The sequence below is a fragment of the Canis aureus genome, chromosome 3 (assembly GCF_053574225.1).
Source record: "Canis aureus isolate CA01 chromosome 3, VMU_Caureus_v.1.0, whole genome shotgun sequence".
Classification (NCBI taxonomy): Eukaryota; Metazoa; Chordata; class Mammalia; order Carnivora; family Canidae; genus Canis; species Canis aureus.
The window spans coordinates 47,465,290-47,481,136 of NC_135613.1; the positions used below are offsets into that span (position 1 = coordinate 47,465,290).

Genomic DNA, 15,847 nt, shown 5'->3' on the forward strand with positions numbered 1-15,847 from the left:
CTGGGTGTGGAGCCTACTTAAAGAGACAAAAAATAAAAATAAAAGCTACTTAAGGATATACTTTCAATGGGTGCATTGTATGCTTATGTGACTCATAGCTCGATAAAGCCATTCCTAAAAGTGCGGGGTGGCAAGGTGGTTCTTAGAGCAGCAGCTCTCAAATTCAGTGCCCAGCACAAGCTGTACAGATGATTTGGAGGATGCTCAGCCATGTTTGGGGAGCCCAGATGAGGGGGGCTGAGGCAGTGGCGCAGGCCTGCTTGCTTGAGGCCTGGGATGCTTTGGGTGGGGCTGAGTGCCTGGGAGCCTGGATGAGACAGAAGAACCACAGGCCCTGGGAGAGCTCTCAGGCAGGCCATGGCAGGCTTCCAGTGGCTACAACCAACACCCCAAAAACAGGATGGCCAACCCGGGATAGGCATGGGGATTTCTCTCTAGCCCAGACTCCTGTGGCCAGCCAAGGGGCTGCTCAGGCTGCCTGGTGGGGCGGGGAGGGTGGGGGGGACAGGGGGAGCAAGCTTCCCAAGCTGCCCCGAGGCAGCCCCTGCTTAGAGCGAGCAGGTGGCCAGACCTGGCAGGCCCTTTGGACAGTCACAGCCCCTTCCACAGAGATCACAGAGCAACAGTTTGCTTGTTGGTTTATTTATTGTGGAGTATTTTACATGCAAGAACCCAAACTAGAGAGACAATATCCGGAAGGAGAGCCAGTGGGTGGATGGATGTACTCAACCTCGAGTTCACTGACCCACCCTCCAGAACAGGCTCTGCCCGCAGAAACGCACAACAGTGACGAACACCAGACTCCTGGGACAGCAGGACGACAGACACAACACATTTCTCTTTGCGATAGCCCCCAACGATCCTGAGACCCTCACAAATTAAGTGCAAACTTTAGGAAATAAATATCCCCCCCACCCCCCGCCCCGTCCTCCAGGAGAGCCTGGAGATTTTACACACAGAAGGAGTGTTAACTCTGGGGTTGACAGCTTCCCCAGGGGCTGGTGGCTGCAGGGAAAGCCAGGCTTGGACCCCCACGGACAGGAAGGGTGGGAGGTGGGCACTGGGAGAGGCAGGTACCACATCAGGAGTCTTCTGGGTGCGCACACACCCTGAGCCAATGGTGGGGAAGCTGGCTGTTCCCCAGGGGGATGGAGAGAGTCCAAACAGCCCGGGGAGGAGGACAGGCTCACAGTGGGCCGGCTGAGAACACAGGACCCGGCACAGTGCTCTTCCCCAGCTAGCCCACGGCCCCCCTCCAACCATCCAGAAGGCGAGGCCTGACCGAGTTAGAAACACATCTATGTGGAGGCAAAGTGGGGTGGGTGGCAGGAAGGAAGAGGAGGAGCAGGAGTGTAGGAGGCCGCAGCTGTCCGCCCCATGACACTGGAGGAGTGCCTGTTGCCACTGGGCCATCCGGAGCCCGGGCCGCCCCTCTTGCGGCTGGGGGCTTGAGTGACGGTACAGGCCCACGGCTCCCCAGGCCCCCTGGCTCCAGCCCCTGGGTGCACAGGGGAAGGGCAGTGAGCCAAGGCAGGCAGCATGGTCACCCACCCCGATGGGGCTGACGAACAGAAAGACAGGACGACAACAGACCAACAGGCACCTTCCCTCTGGCCCAGGCCAGCAACAAGCCATGTCTGCTCAAGAAGCCCTCATTCTGTGCATGCTGATGAGCGGGGGGGGGGGTCACCCCTCGGCCTGGCCCTTGGCCTGCTCGGGCCTGGGCAGGGGGGGTGGTCCTGGACAGGGACTGCTCCAGCGCAGGCTGCCCACCAGCCCACCAGTGCCCTGGGTCACTGCTGCCCACTGGCCACAGAGGCAGGCTGGAAGCAATGGATAGTTTTCTCATCTTTGCACACAATGAACACAGAAAAGGTTCAACACGTCCCCAAGAAAATATTTTGACAAAATAAATATTTTAACCTATAATCAGGTATAATTAGTGCTTATAAGGAATCCCAGCAATAATTTAGTGTAATTAAGTACATACTGTATCTGTGATTTCTAACACTTGCAGAAAGGCTGGTGGCTTGTGAGGGGCTCATTCTCCGGGGGCACAGGCACTGGCCAGCTTTCCTGCCAGAGCTCCACTCTCCTCACAGAGCAGGAGCCTGGGGGCTGTGCTCCCCACATGGAAGGGAGCCAGCAGTCCTGGGGCCCAGGGTGCCTGTGGCCTCAGGACAGGAAGGGCTGGGCAGCACCCCCTTACGCCCACCTGGACCCCCACTTGGCTTTCTGTGCCGGCCTGAAGCAAGCCTCATCTCAGCTTCCAGGTAGGGGCAGATGGCCTCTGGACCTAATGTGTGGGTAAGTGGGAGGGGCAGCTCCAGGTCGGGAAGGCAGGTGACACTTCCCTCCATGGGCCAGTGCCTTCCTGCCAGCCCACAGCATCCAACACCACCCGCCACCCAGGGATGGCCGGGCCTCTCCAAGCCCTGCCTGGAGTTGGGGGGCAGCTCTTGCCCATGGGTAGTAAGAACAGCCATGCTGAGGTCTCCCCAGGCAGACACAGGCTTCAGCTTCACTCACTGCCAGGAGCCTCCTCTCCCCTCACATCTCTGCTCTCATGGGAACTTGCCCTTCCACAAGGCAGGGAGGCTGACTCTTCCCTCAGAGGATGCTGGGCTCGGCTGCTCTGGTGCCATGGCTGCCACAGGACTGCCCCAAGACCCAGCTACAAAGGTGGGCCCCTGGCCCTCACAAATATTCCAGACTGTGCCAAAGGGCTAAGAGCTGGAATACAGCTGGGTACAGCTGGCCCATCCCAGCCACCTTCTCTGCTCATGTTGAGCCAGCTGCCTTCAGATGTTTGAACATCCCAGCAGGCCTCAGGGTGCCCTGCCTGTGAGCAATGTTGAGAAGAGAGGTGCACATCAGCTGTGCGCCAGGGTTGGCGGTGGAGGGGGGGAGTGGAGGCATGGCACCCACTGCAGGGGGCAGGCAGGGCTGGAGTCAGGCTGGCTGACCTCTGATCTCTGAGGAGCTTCCTGCATGTCCTCTGAACTGGAGTGTGACATCCCCAGCTGGTCCTGCCAGACAGGCCCCCAGCCAGACCCGAGGCTCCTCTCACGGGGGAGCCACTGCATGAGACTGAGCCTGGGGTTCTGGGCCAGGTGGCACTTCGCTCCCCATCAGGGGTGTCCAGGCCTGGTCCCAAGTGCTGCTCCCAGAGCCTGAGGCACTGGTGTCAGCCAGTGTCAAGCCCCGCCTCTCCTCCCTGCTCTGGCTGCTAGGCTGTAAGGGCTGACCACACTATGGCTCACGAACATGTCTGGCCCAGACACCTGGGCAGTGCATACTGGGTCACTGACCCGGGCCCTGGGGACTCAGGGGCTGGCTCGAAGCAGCTGCAACAATGTTTTCCTTCTTTGGGGCAACCGTAGAACAGCGGTGGGTCAGGCTGGACCCGGGCTGGTGCCAAGCCTCGAGCACCTTGCCCACGGCCAGGAGACACACCAGTGACAGGAGCAGGTGTCCTCAGCCCCAGGCTCTGTTAGCTTTCCGGGTCAGCTTGGAGAGAGGATAGAAATTGGTGGCCAAGAAGGGTTTGGGCAGTGGGGAGGAGGGCAGGCTTTTGGGATGGTCTGCGGAGGAAGTTGAGACCCACTCCCTGGGGCAATGCGGGGCCCTTGGTGTCACTCTGGCCCCTGAGTCATTGACTGTCCCAGGACTGTGCAGAGACATCTGCTTCTGGGCCCTGGAGATAGAGGTGCAGAGGCTACCACAGGCCAGGCCAAGCCCCGAGCACAGCACACTCACACACCCACCAAGCCTCCCCACGCAAGCCAGAGAAGTTCTTCCCCAAGCAGGGCCCTCCACAGACAGGGACAACTATGTGGGGGCAGTGTGCAGTGGGCACGCGGCAGTTTGGTTTACGGTAGTGTATCTGCAGGAGCTAACCCGTGCGCCTTGGGACCACCATCCACATGTTGTGCACTGTCCTTGCAACCGTCCTTGGCTCTCCGTCCTCACACCAGGAGCCCACAGGTGCATTGGAGACCCCTTGGTCCCAGACTCCACCGGTGAGCCAGCTTGGGTGGGGGCCTGGGCTAGCAGCCAAGCAATGGGGAGAGGGTCAAGAGGATGAGAAGCCTCACACATGGGCACCCACAGAGCCTTCTAAAGTGCCGAGCACGCCAAGTGCCACCAGGTGACACGCGTCAGGGAGCAGCATTCCAGGGAGGGAGACCAAGTCCATAGGTACAGACAAGCCCTTTCTGGAACAGGGGGACAGGCCCATCCAAGGAGACCCGGAGAGCCAGGCAGGGGTGGGGCATGTGGGGGAAGGGCTGGGGTTTGACCCCCTTCTCTGCAGGTGGGGGACTGGAGAAAAGATAGTCCAGGTGTCTTCTCAGGAAATGGTCCCTTGGGGACTGCCCTGCCTGAGGCTGGGTCCTGTGGCCTGCTCTTCTGGGGAGAACATGTAGGCAGAGTGGGCCTGAGGGCAGGAGGGGCGGGGGAGGGAGGAGAGCCTCTGGCTGCGGTGGTGCTGACCCACCACTCAGAGAGAAGGTGGCTAAAGCTGGTCCTGACTAGTGGGACACCTGGGAGCAAACAGGGGGGCATTTCCATGGAGACACAGCAGCACAGGACCGAGTGGGAGGACTCCAGGACTGGAGATGGGAGGGGTGGCCAGTGCCTCGCGTGGACTGGGGGGGAACAGGAGATGACCTGCCGTCTGGGGAGCCGAACCGCAGACCAGCTCACAGGGCAAAGAGGGCGTCCTCTGACCGTTCTGGCTTCTTCCGGCTGGAGGGGTTTGAGGCTGGGGCCGGGGCCTCCCCTGGGGGCGAGGGGAGGCTGGGGACCATTTCAGCAGCTTTGGCTCTTTCTTCGAGGAACTTATCGAATTCTGCAATACAAAACCCAGGCAAGGACCAGGATTGGTTAGGCCTACAGTGAGGCTCCGAGGCTCCAACAACATCCCACCTGTTCCCCTAGAGCCCCCTTCACTCGTGCCAACAGGGATTGACCCCTGGGGTGAGTTCCCACCCTTACCACCCTAGCCTGGGCTGTCTACCAGGGAAGGAGGCAGGGGGGGCAGCCAGCCAGAGCCGGGACTGCTTGAAGGCCCAGCCTTGACTCCCTCCTCTGCCTGCCTCTGGGGCAAGCAGGAAGCCTGGCTGCCAGTGGGTGGTGGAGGGGGAAGAGGTAGTTAGGATTCCTGGCCCACCTCCAGCTTGGCACTTTTCTGTTCTCCAGATCAGCACTGGGGCAGGGCTGGGAAAGCTGGAGGGGCAAGTTCCTACTTCAATTTGACAGAAAACATCCCCCCACGGCCTCTCATCCCTCAAGCCCAGTTCTGCCAGTGGAGGGGGTCTGAGCAGATGGTCTGGCAATGCCGAGGAGAGTGGGGTGGGGATGGGGGTCAGACAGGAGCAGAGGGTGGGAGGTTGGGGCTGCCAGGCAGAAGTAATGGGGGGGGGGCTGTAAAGGTGCTGGCCAGGTCATACCTTCACTTGTGACTCCCTCCTCCAGGTCATCGCCCTTCTGTGGGAGGAGCAGAGGGAGCAGCATTAGGGCCCTGCCCTGGTGGCACTGCCTGAGCAAAGCCTCCCATTCCCCATTCCCCAAGTTCTGTGATAGTAAAATACTGCTTGTCTTGTTAGACACACAGAAAACTTTGTTTTTCAAAAAGCAAAAAAAAAAAAAAAACAAACCAAAACCCCAAACTGAGTAGTTCTAGGCTTTGATTCTCCAGGAAGGCCAGAAAGAAAAATCCAAAAAAAGGCACAGCTTGATCTCTGCGTTGGGCTACAGCAGAACCACAGCAGGCCTTGGCCCTGCTGTTGACATTCTCCCAGAACAAGGGCCACAAGGAGGTGGAGCCCGAAGCATGCCCAGGGCCCCCTCAAGGGTTCCTCCACTCAGCAGCCACTCAGATCTGCAAATCCACAGTCCATCCCAGCAGTTGGGAACTGCATGAGGCCTGGAAGGGACAGAGCCATGAAGCCTAGGGCACAGGGCTGATATAGGTGGTATTTGGCGGTAGAGTCTGTCCCGCCAGGAGCCATGTCCTGCAGGCTAGGGGAGCCCAGATTCCATCACCTGCTGCCAGTTTCTGAGAAGCCATGGAAGCTCTGAGAGCTCTTACCAACGCAGTGGATAAGACTTGATTTGTTTGGAGAATGCAGTGGTCACTGGGAACCCACTGCACAGTGACAGGGAAGTAGACCAGGCCTTGGGCTTGGCCAGGAGACCTGGTTTCCTTCCTGGCTCTGCCAGTGACCTGCTGCTGCTCAGCCTTCCTGGATGGGCTCCCCCCACCCGCCTTGTGAGGTGAGAGCCTTGGTCCTTCCTGCTTTGCTTCTTTCTGTGAGAGAAGCTATTTCTTTCCAGGCATTCCCTTGGGAAACGCATAATGGGGCATTTTCCTCCTCCTCTGGCATGGCACCTGGGTGTCTGCCTTGCTGGGCAGTGAGTGTCTTCAGAAAGCTTGGCCTTGTGGAGAGGTGGCCCTTTGTGGAGCTGTATCTTAGTGTAGGAGGGGGCCAAGTCAGCAGCCCTCTGGCAGCCAGGACAACCCTGTGGTTAAGGATGGTCTGTTCTGGGGACAGGGTCCCCTGAAGAGGTGACAGCTAGGAACAAGAGATGAGGTGTCTCCAGGACTAAGGGAGAATCTGCCTAGCCCATGACCTTGGGTGAGCTACTTCCCCTCCCAGAGTGTATTTTGTCATCAGCCCCCTGGCCAACAACCTCCACTCTGCCTCCCATACAGCAGCTGCCAGTGAAAGTGCTTTGTAAGCAGCAGAGGGAGGGACCAGCCATGCAGCCCTCCTTTCTTGGGACCTGCTGCCATTTGGAGATGCATGATGTCCTCACCTTCCTGTCCTAGCTCTGTGGATAAAGACAATAGTCTCTAGGGCAAGGGTTCTTTTAAATGCAAGATACCAGGAGATACTAGGGAAGCGGGAATGACAGTAAATTTAAAAAGAAAACCAAAACCAAAACAGCTGACTCTGTATAATTTCATAATGAAAAGGGGAAAAAAAATAAAAATAAACCCCAATAAGATCTCAAAAACCCAAAGCAAAAAAACCCAAGCACACACACACACACCTGCTACAGAAAAGTCATTGGGGACAAGTGTGTGCTCCGGAGCTGGCCAGAGCCCCGCCTGCCAAGGCCTCAGGTGGCCAGGACTCAGGGACTGTGCCGGAAGCAGGTGCTCCGGGGCGAGCAGGAGGGCTGGCAAGCCTGCAGCAGGCCACTCTCGTCCGCCACCCCATGGGGGAGCAGCCCACGGCCCGGGCCTGTCCAGAAGCACTCTGCCTCGCCACACCCCGCACACAAAAGAGAAAAGTCAAGTCTCACCAGGTCCGTCCTGAGCCACACCTCAATGTCGTCCATGACAGAGGGCTGCGCAACAGGGATCTATGGAGGCGGCAAGCGGCGGGCCAGGCAGCCCCACAGCCAGGCGGGGGGAGACAGAACACCGAACAAAGTAAATCATCAAAAGCAACCCCAAAACGAAACCAAAACGTACACAGAGCGAACAAAAAACAAAAACGCATTGGCACAGCAGGCGCGGGCAACATCAGGCAGCCACATATGAAATGGCAGGTGAGGGAAGCAATGAGGTGGCCGGTTCTAGGAAGCAGGGCTGACCGGCAGGTGCGGGGCGGGGAGGGCAGCGGTACACGTTCTTGAAATGGATAACTTTTTGACCACTCTCAGCCCGAGGCTGCCCTGCTCCTCCAACTTCATCAGGTTAGTACCCCTGCCTACCGGCCAGTCAGGCCTCAGCCCTGGGGGCAACCAGAGGAGACACCAGCACCCACCCCCCTCTGCCTGCAACAATGTCGTTGGGAGGCCAGGGGGCAGTCGGCCTGGGGCAGGGGTGCAGGTGGCCAGGAGGGCACTGCAAGTGTTTCGGACCGTGTCCCGGTGCATCTGAGTGGGAGGAGGGGAGCGCTGGGGCCTGGGTGGGGCCTGGCTGACAGCAGACAGGCCCAGCTGACCGCCAGCACAAATGGGCAGAAGCTAGAGCTTTGATGACCAAAGCGACAGCGGGATTTTAGTCGTGTTTGTCTCTTCGGGGGAGAATCATGAAGCGGGCCTGGAACTTGGTGGCTCCTTTACTCTCACCCCGTCTTCCCAGCTCTCGATGGCTGGTTGGGCTTTGGACCCAAAGAAAATGAGTTTGGGAAGAGAATGGAGAACTGGGCAGCAGTGGCCACAGGTTTGTGTGTGTGTGAGTAGGTCCTGAGCAAACGACGACACGCCTCATGGGCAATGAGCGGTCTCTATGCCTGGCCCACCCGTGCCAACACTTTGGGGGCAGTGATTCTGAAACTTGCATTTGGCTCGGACACAATAGTGGCTCACGAGTCCACTATTTCCAGAAAATACATTAGCACTGTGTCTATAGCTGGTTCCCCCCAACATCACAATCTAGGGTAAGAATCCAGTTAAAATAAGCAATGAGAGGACTGCCTTAGCATTTGCCAAATCTCAAAAATAACATGACCTTAACAAAGGAAAAGAACAAAGATTTCCCATGGCTAGCCCTGCCTTGACGGGACAAGCTGGTCCTAGACACGGAAACCTGCTGACGGAGTTCGGGGCGTGAGGTAGTGAGGACTCCTAAGCCTGCCCGAGCCTACTGAGCAGGTGTCTGTGATCCTACAGGAGCTCTGCGTGGGTGCACGCATACACACTCACACAGACACCTGGCGGGGCTGGCAGCCCCCTTGCTCCAATTACCTGGAGTAGCTTCACGTGCATCGTGCCTAACTACAGACCCAGCACGGGCCACCCACAGGCATCTTCATAAAGGTGCAAGCCCAACCTTGATCAGGTTGGGAAGATTCTATCTACACTGTCATTTTATTTCTTTGACTCCCTGGGAACTTAATGCTGAAACGAAAAAAATGTCAAGGAGTTCAAATCACCCTGAGAGGACTCCTAGGGACAAGGAACATGTGAGTCTCCCTCTGGAGTGCACAGATGCCTGACATGCATGTGCTAACGGCACCCAAAGCAGTACCCACCACCCCCATCAAAAAAAAAAAAAAAAAAAAAAGCACAGTAGGGTACACAGGGCGTGACCTGCTAATTTTATGCTTGCTGGCAGGGCTTCTTCTTCTTCTTTTTTTTTTTTTTTTTTAAGATTTTATTCATGAGAGAGAGAGAGAAAAAGAGAGGCAGAGATCTAGGCAGAGGGAGAAGCAGGCTCCATACAAGGAGCCTGACGTGGGACTTGATCCTTGATCCCGGGATCATGCCCTGAGCCAAAGGCAGATGCTCAACCGTTGAGCCACCCAGCTGTCCCCAGGGCTTCTGTCTTGACATGTTCCCAGGACAGCAGATGCCAATTTTCATTATCTTGATGCTTATATAAGGCAGAATGCCTGGCCTCTGAGACGATGCATGCCACACCAAGTTCTCAGAAACAAAGCCTGGAAAGTTAGCGGCATCTCTAAACAGAAAATATGCCCAAACAGACTTGTTGGGAGCGTGTGCTGGGCTTTTTTATACCTACCCAGCTTTAGTCTATCAAGGAAATGGAGGTTCAAGGGGCAGAGCTTTCCATCATGAGGCAGGAGCTTGAAAAAAAGCCATGAAGGGGTCATGGACCTTAAACCTTCAGACTTGGTTTATAATGTTCTTGTTCAATAGTAAGCCCCTCAAGGCTGGGTATCACGCACCAGTTTTCTTTTTTGAGGATTAATCTTGAAAGCCAGCACACTCAGAAAATAAACATTGACATCTGAGAAACTCATCTCCTCAAAAAATATCTCCCAAAAGCTGGATCATGGAACACTTTTCTTCCTTCTCCTAGACCTCTCCAAATAAGTAGTGTGTTTATGGCAGGGCATCCTCCGGGTGAAACCAGGAGCCAGGGCGCTGGGCAATAGGGTCACTCGGGCTGGGGTTGTCAGATCACTTTTCGAGCAAATCGTTTTTCTCTGGACTTGCTTCTTTACATGAGAGCCCTGAAGTCTCTGTTATCCTAAGAAGCCTCTGCCTTCAGGCAGAGCAGGGATGGGGACAGGGGTTGGGTAATTCCTGGCCTCTGTTCCATTCTCTGTGCAACAGGGTGATGGCTAGGTCATATTCAGTTTTTGCCACTCAGAACTCCCAATCCCTTAACTTCCAGGTGAGGGTTTCTGTTTTCCAATTTTGAAGCCCAGAGATATGGTCCATGACTGGCAAGGACTCCTGGCATTGACTCCTTCCAGTAAGAAAGGCACTTGGCTTCAGGACAGGAACCTCCATGGAGCTAGGGAGAGAGCTAACAGTAAAGCTTATATAACACAGGGCAAGGGTTGACTTGCTTGCGGTTGACACAATACCTTAGCTATATAAACCTCCCGCCCTGGTGTATCAATGCTTTGAGTACACCACCAGGGTAAAGTTCCTTCTAACGATGCGGGTGCTACCAGAAACAGACTAAACACGCACACTGTTCTCCAAACAGGAACTGCAGAAACTGGGGAGGGAGGAAGAGGAAGCTCCCGCATTCATGCTGACGGAAGGGAAGGGAGAGGCCTTGGCCAGGGAAGAGGGCAATGGACTCTGTCACTGCCCCGTGGCTTTGGGCACGTCACCAGGCCCCTAAGAGGCCTCAGTGTTCTCATCCATCAAATGAGGACTTGCCCAGCTGATCCCTAAGAGACTGTGGCCTCTGCCACGCCTTGGTTTTAGCATCTTCTTAGGCAATGATCCAAAGCAGAAGGCTGGTCCAAGGGTCTGAAGAGGAGGGTGTGGGGGGACGGGGACAGAAAGAAAAAGATATGAAGACAGAAAAATAAAGAAGCTAGCACGGGGCCACCCTCCCGTAAAGACCAGCGCCCACCAGGCTGGCTCAGCTGAGGCAATGGGGAGACACGCCCTGCCCATCTTCAGAGTCCGAAGAGAAACCGGCATACGGAGTACCAGAAGTGTCAGATCTTGCCATGGGTGCTGGGGGAGCTGTGTGCTGACCCTTGCTGGGCTGCAGGTGGGGGCAAGGTGGCACCGCCCGCCCGGCTGCAGCCAGTGCTATAGTGGCTTCAGGCATGCCGTGTCTGGGGGTTCTCCAGGCCTGAGTAGGGCACCCCTTGGGTCCCAGGTCCAAACCTGGGCTTTGGCAGCAGCACACTACTACCAACCTAGTGTTGCTCCTCCTCTTGTTGAGGATTACATTTGTTCCTTGCAGAGTATCCTGACTGCACTCTGCATGCATATGGAGAGGCCAGGGGTGGGGGGAACGGGGTGGGGCAAGCAGCGAACCACGAAACGTGCAGTCTCCAGGCAGGCTGGTGCACAATGCCTCTCAGGGTTCTTCTTGATGGATAATGAATCTGGGATTGTTGGAAATCTTGACACCCAGAGTCCCAGGTGAACAAAGAGCTGTCTCCCATAGTCCCAAATCCACAAGGAAAGCTTAAGAGTCTAATTTACAACGCAACATGAATAGTATTTGAAAAGCTATGGTGTGTTACTTCTAGAGAATTGTGAAATCCTTCCTACGATATGTGCCGCTGCCACCCAAACTTGAGGAGCCATCTAGAAGCCCTTCAGTCTCACTCAATAGCACAAAAAGTTTCCAAGTAAAGAATTTGTACTCGGGGGTTTGGAAAGACTCAGGGTTTCTACACTATGGGAAATAAGGCAAAGCAATTAATACACACTGTTTAAAAGGAAGAAAAAAAAAAACACTGCAGTCAGGCAGGTGAGATATCAGGTTAGCTGTTAGTTGGGCTTGTTTCTGGGAAGTTAGAGATTGGAGCTCTAGTGGGGACAGGGCGGAGGAGAGTGGCTCTCATGTGGGCAGAGGCAGGTGCCACGACCAGCTGCCAAGGCCACACTCAGGGCAGTTGGTATGAGCAGTATCCTTTTTTGCAGGATTAATAGGCACAAGGACACATGGCTAGATCCTTCCAATTTGGAACTGGCATGGACATGACCTCCAGGAGCCCTGCTCTAAGGCCATCCTACACCATGTGGACCAGAGTCCCAGCCTGTCCCTGAAGAAGTAAATGAGGGCTCCAGGCATCCTAGGTCTCTAAGAATGGCCTCAAGGCCTAGTGCAGAAACAGCAGCATGGAGTGCCTGCTGCTGTGACCTGAGTGTGGCTGTGCAAAGGTCCCTCACTCTAAGCTGGGGTGGCAGATACCCCCACCCCCCACCCCTTGGTTCTGATGGTTCTGTGTGGCTGGTGTCCTTGCACACTGGCCACACCTTGTTCATGCAGATTATCCCTGCTGAGCTGCCTACAGTCTTAGACTTGCTGGCCTGTCTGAACACTCCTCCCCTGGCCACAACCTGGCACCATTTCCTGGGCTCAGTTATGCTTCCTCCCCGGTTATGTGTCTAGTGTTTGCCCGGCTTCACCCCAGAGGCTGACGCTTCACTGCTTTTATCATATCTTCTGTGCATCCCCTGCTGTTCCAGCCCTACCACATACGCACGCACAGACCTTTGGTCTCTATGTTAGAGGTGCTTGGGGAGGGCTGTGGCTTCATTAGAAATGAAATCATCCCTTCAAGGCAAGCAGCCTGGAACGAGGTCACCCTCTCTCTCTACCAGACTCAGGGCTACTTGATCATATGAGGCAGGAGAGGCCCTCTCAGGTCTCTGTGGCAGAAAAGCTTCACTCCATGAGAACTGTGTTTATGACATTAAACTCCCCTGGCTTTGTCTTCTCTTTATTCTGTTCCTATTGTGTTTGTTTCTTTAGGGTGTCTCAAATTCTTCTGGGAGACGTATAACACCATTATAAAGACCCATCAGCCTAGGACTGCCGAATTCATAGGCTGGAGGGGGCTTCCCCAACCAATCAGATGCTTTTGAATCTGTTCTCTTAGAAACGTCCCCTCCAAAGCAAAAGCCACAGTAACTTGTGCTCTATCCTGGAAAAATGAATACTGCTGAGAGCTCCAGAGACAGTAAAAGGAGGGAAGGGGCCCTCCCCTCACTCCCACAAATGTCCCAGACCCTTAAGGCTTGAGGCACAGACCTCAGCAGAAAATCAGAGGAGGTGTTTCTGGGGCTGGAGGCCTGTGGCTTAAGGAGATTGCACAAATTCAGGAGGGGAAAATTTGGTGCCCAGTCAAAAGGAAAGAATGGCCTTGTACTGTCTGACTCACAAGGGCTCAGCAGGTGACATAGGGAAGCACTGGGGTGAACGGGGGACTCGGCTCAGCTGGTGACCTCTCACCATTCCTTGGGTTATGAGCCAGCTGTCTATGGGCTCCAGGTCAGAGTCCCCACCTTTACCTCTCTTCTGGGCCGAGGACAGAAAAGTCCCAGAAAGAAAAGTCACAGCAAGACCCAGGATAAAGAAAGCAACAGTATATATCATGGAAATAGAAAAGCCACTGTTGAGAGTTGATCTGTTATCAGGTAAGGGGATGGTGGCCCGCTGCCCCCTCCCCCCTCCAGCGTGCCCCCCTTACCTGCTTGAAAAAGAGAAGTTTAGTAATCAAGAGTCCCAACAGGGGACCATATACTCATGCCAACTGTTTTGTACACTTGGAAAATCTCCGTGAGGTCACAGAAAGTTGACCACGGCTGCTTCTCCTGATTAGGGCTCTTGGGATTGGCAAAGGCCATTTTTCAAAGAGCCAGCTTTTACGAAGTCATTTCTACTCTGTTCCTAACTTATTTCTGCTTGTTTCCTCCTTCTCAGTTACCTGTGTGTTTCTTTTTCCAAACTCTTAACTTGAACACTGAGTTTAGGTAAGTCACCCTTTTTCAAATGATAAAAAACATTTAAAGTTAAGACTTCTGATGTGGTTGCACTGTGCAGGTGTGGCTATACTGTCTTCTCCCCTTTACTGTGTTCTCCGTTTCTCCTTTGGCCCAGTTTTCATTTCCAGGTCAGCAAAGTTTAGGATATGGAACACCGTGAACTGAAATACTGGCCTGAGGATGCATGTGGGTAAGTGTGTGTGTGCACAGATATACTGAGACACAGAGACACACACAGAGAGATCTACATATACTCTCACACAGACACAGACACACACACACACACACACACAAACACACAGACAACACAAACCCTGCTTCCCCTCTGCCCCCCGCCCCCATTGAGCAGTAAACATGAAAGCAATCTGCCTACCATCAGGTGGAAAACATGCTGGAGTCATCAAGATCTTTGCAAACAGGGAGATGGGCCAAGCCACACACCCAAAGGGTGAAGGGTGGGACCCTGGCCACCTCTCCTGTGCTTGGATCCAGGCCTAGGCACTGATAAGAGAGGTGCAGTAGGACACACCCTGGCATGGATGGGGACAGGCCCTGGAGGCACAGTGGGAAGCAAACCAGGTCCTCCTGGCTGAGGAACGGAGCTGCAGGCCAGGTCAGGTTGGGCCAGGAGGAGGTATTGCCATCTGGAAGGGTGCTGGGGGGCCCTCCTAATGCCCTCTCTGAGTTCAGCAGGAGACATCCCAAGTACTGCGAGGAACAGAGCCGTGGTGACCACTGTGTAGATTTTGGGAGTCCCAGTGCCAGGGGTAGAAAGGCAGGGTGCTGAGACCCAGGGCAGTTGGGCTGGCTCTTCTGTGCCCCCTAGTGGCCAGTGCAGAGGGCCACACAGTCCTCCACCCAAGTCTGAGCCAGGACAGAGGAGCAAGTTCCTTCCCCAGGCCAGTCTTCTGGAAACCAGGCTGTGGCACTACTGCCAGTCAGGCCCATTTGGACAAGGGCTGCAGGAGGCCAAAAACTGTTGTTCTGGAAGCAGACCTCCCTGTCCAGTGGGCAGGTGAGTACTGCTCCTTTCTAACCCAGCTGGGGGACCCTGGGAGGAGGTCCAGCTGTTCTGGGGGCCACTATCCCCAGAGCCCTCCCCCTACCCCGTCACTGCAAACAGACACTCATTCACACCCTGCCACACACATTTTTTAGCGAAAAGGGGGACGGTCCCATGAGAAGCATTAAGACACAAATCCTTTCCCCTGCAGTGACCTGAAACCTCACGGAATGCACAGCCGCAATCTGGGCCTCTAACAAGCAGTACCCGCCACTTCAAAGCCCCTTTGCCTTCAGCCTTGCTCCTTACCGAGCTGCCCAGAACACCCTCCTGGCTTCTACCCGCAGCTCCCTCCACCTCTCCAGCCCCAGATACCCAGCCAAATCCTGGCCACCCACTGCCTGCTAGTGGCTTGGTACTGCTTCCCTAGGCCCACCACAGATGCTCAGCTCACACGCTACTCAGATGATCATTTTCCCTTCCCTGAACAGATCAGTGTTTTGTCAGAGCACTGCCCAGCCCCAGGGCAACATAATGTCTGAGGAGAGACCCTATCTGGCCGTAGGAGACCTCTGCCCTGAGAGCTCAGGGCCCCCAAAGTAGGAAGACAAGGGGCTCTGGAGCTGGACCTCCCAGGACAAATCCCTGCTTGCTGTCTGCAGGGACACTGGTGCCGAGAGCATACTGCCAACTCTCTGGGCCTATCTCTCTGGGGTTCACAGGCAAGATGACTGGGCAACACTCGAGGGGTGGGGTGAGGACTCACAGAGGCAATACAGCGCTCTCATGGCAGTCTTCTCCAGTGGACCCTGCCCTCCATGCAATCCACCGTCTCCTTTACTACCCAGGCAGCTTTACCGCACAGGCTGACTTTCCCTCCAGAGGACTCCAGGCAGAAAAACAGGCTTAAAAACCTACCACTTCAGAGCTCTGTTTCCGACTGTCTAGTGCAGACGCCAGTCCTCCGACAGCCTGAGGGTCCTCGTAGGTTACCCTGGAGACAAGCAGCACAAACGGTCAGTTCCCTGCAGGGGCCCCAGGGAAAGGGGTGGTGACCTATAATCACTTTCTAGCCCTGGCACCTGCCTCAAGCGTACTTGGAAGGACAGTTCCTGAAACCTTGGCATTTAATGGCTCAAGCTGTTGTCTGACTGCAACCAAAGC

The 15,847-nt window shown here is 55.3% G+C and overlaps 1 protein-coding gene across 8 annotated transcripts in view; it reads right to left on the reverse strand.

The window, feature by feature from the left end:
* Positions 1–626: 626 nt before the first annotated feature.
* TOM1L2 (target of myb1 like 2 membrane trafficking protein) overlaps positions 627–15,847 on the reverse strand; it is a 118,665-nt gene continuing 103,444 nt past the window's right edge. For 5 of the 8 annotated variants that reach the window (XM_077892370.1, XM_077892362.1, XM_077892366.1 and 2 more), the window contains 5 exons: positions 15,602–15,677; positions 13,148–13,213; positions 7,315–7,374; positions 5,454–5,490; positions 627–4,852 (listed from right to left, as the gene is read on the reverse strand). In XM_077892370.1, the coding sequence (XP_077748496.1) occupies positions 4,704–4,852; positions 5,454–5,490; positions 7,315–7,374; positions 13,148–13,213; positions 15,602–15,677 (388 nt within the window). In that variant the 3' untranslated portion in view covers positions 627–4,703. The remainder of the gene's footprint in view (positions 4,853–5,453; positions 5,491–7,314; positions 7,375–13,147; positions 13,214–15,601; positions 15,678–15,847) is intronic. The other 3 variants (XM_077892363.1, XM_077892364.1, XM_077892369.1) reach the window with 3 other exon arrangements.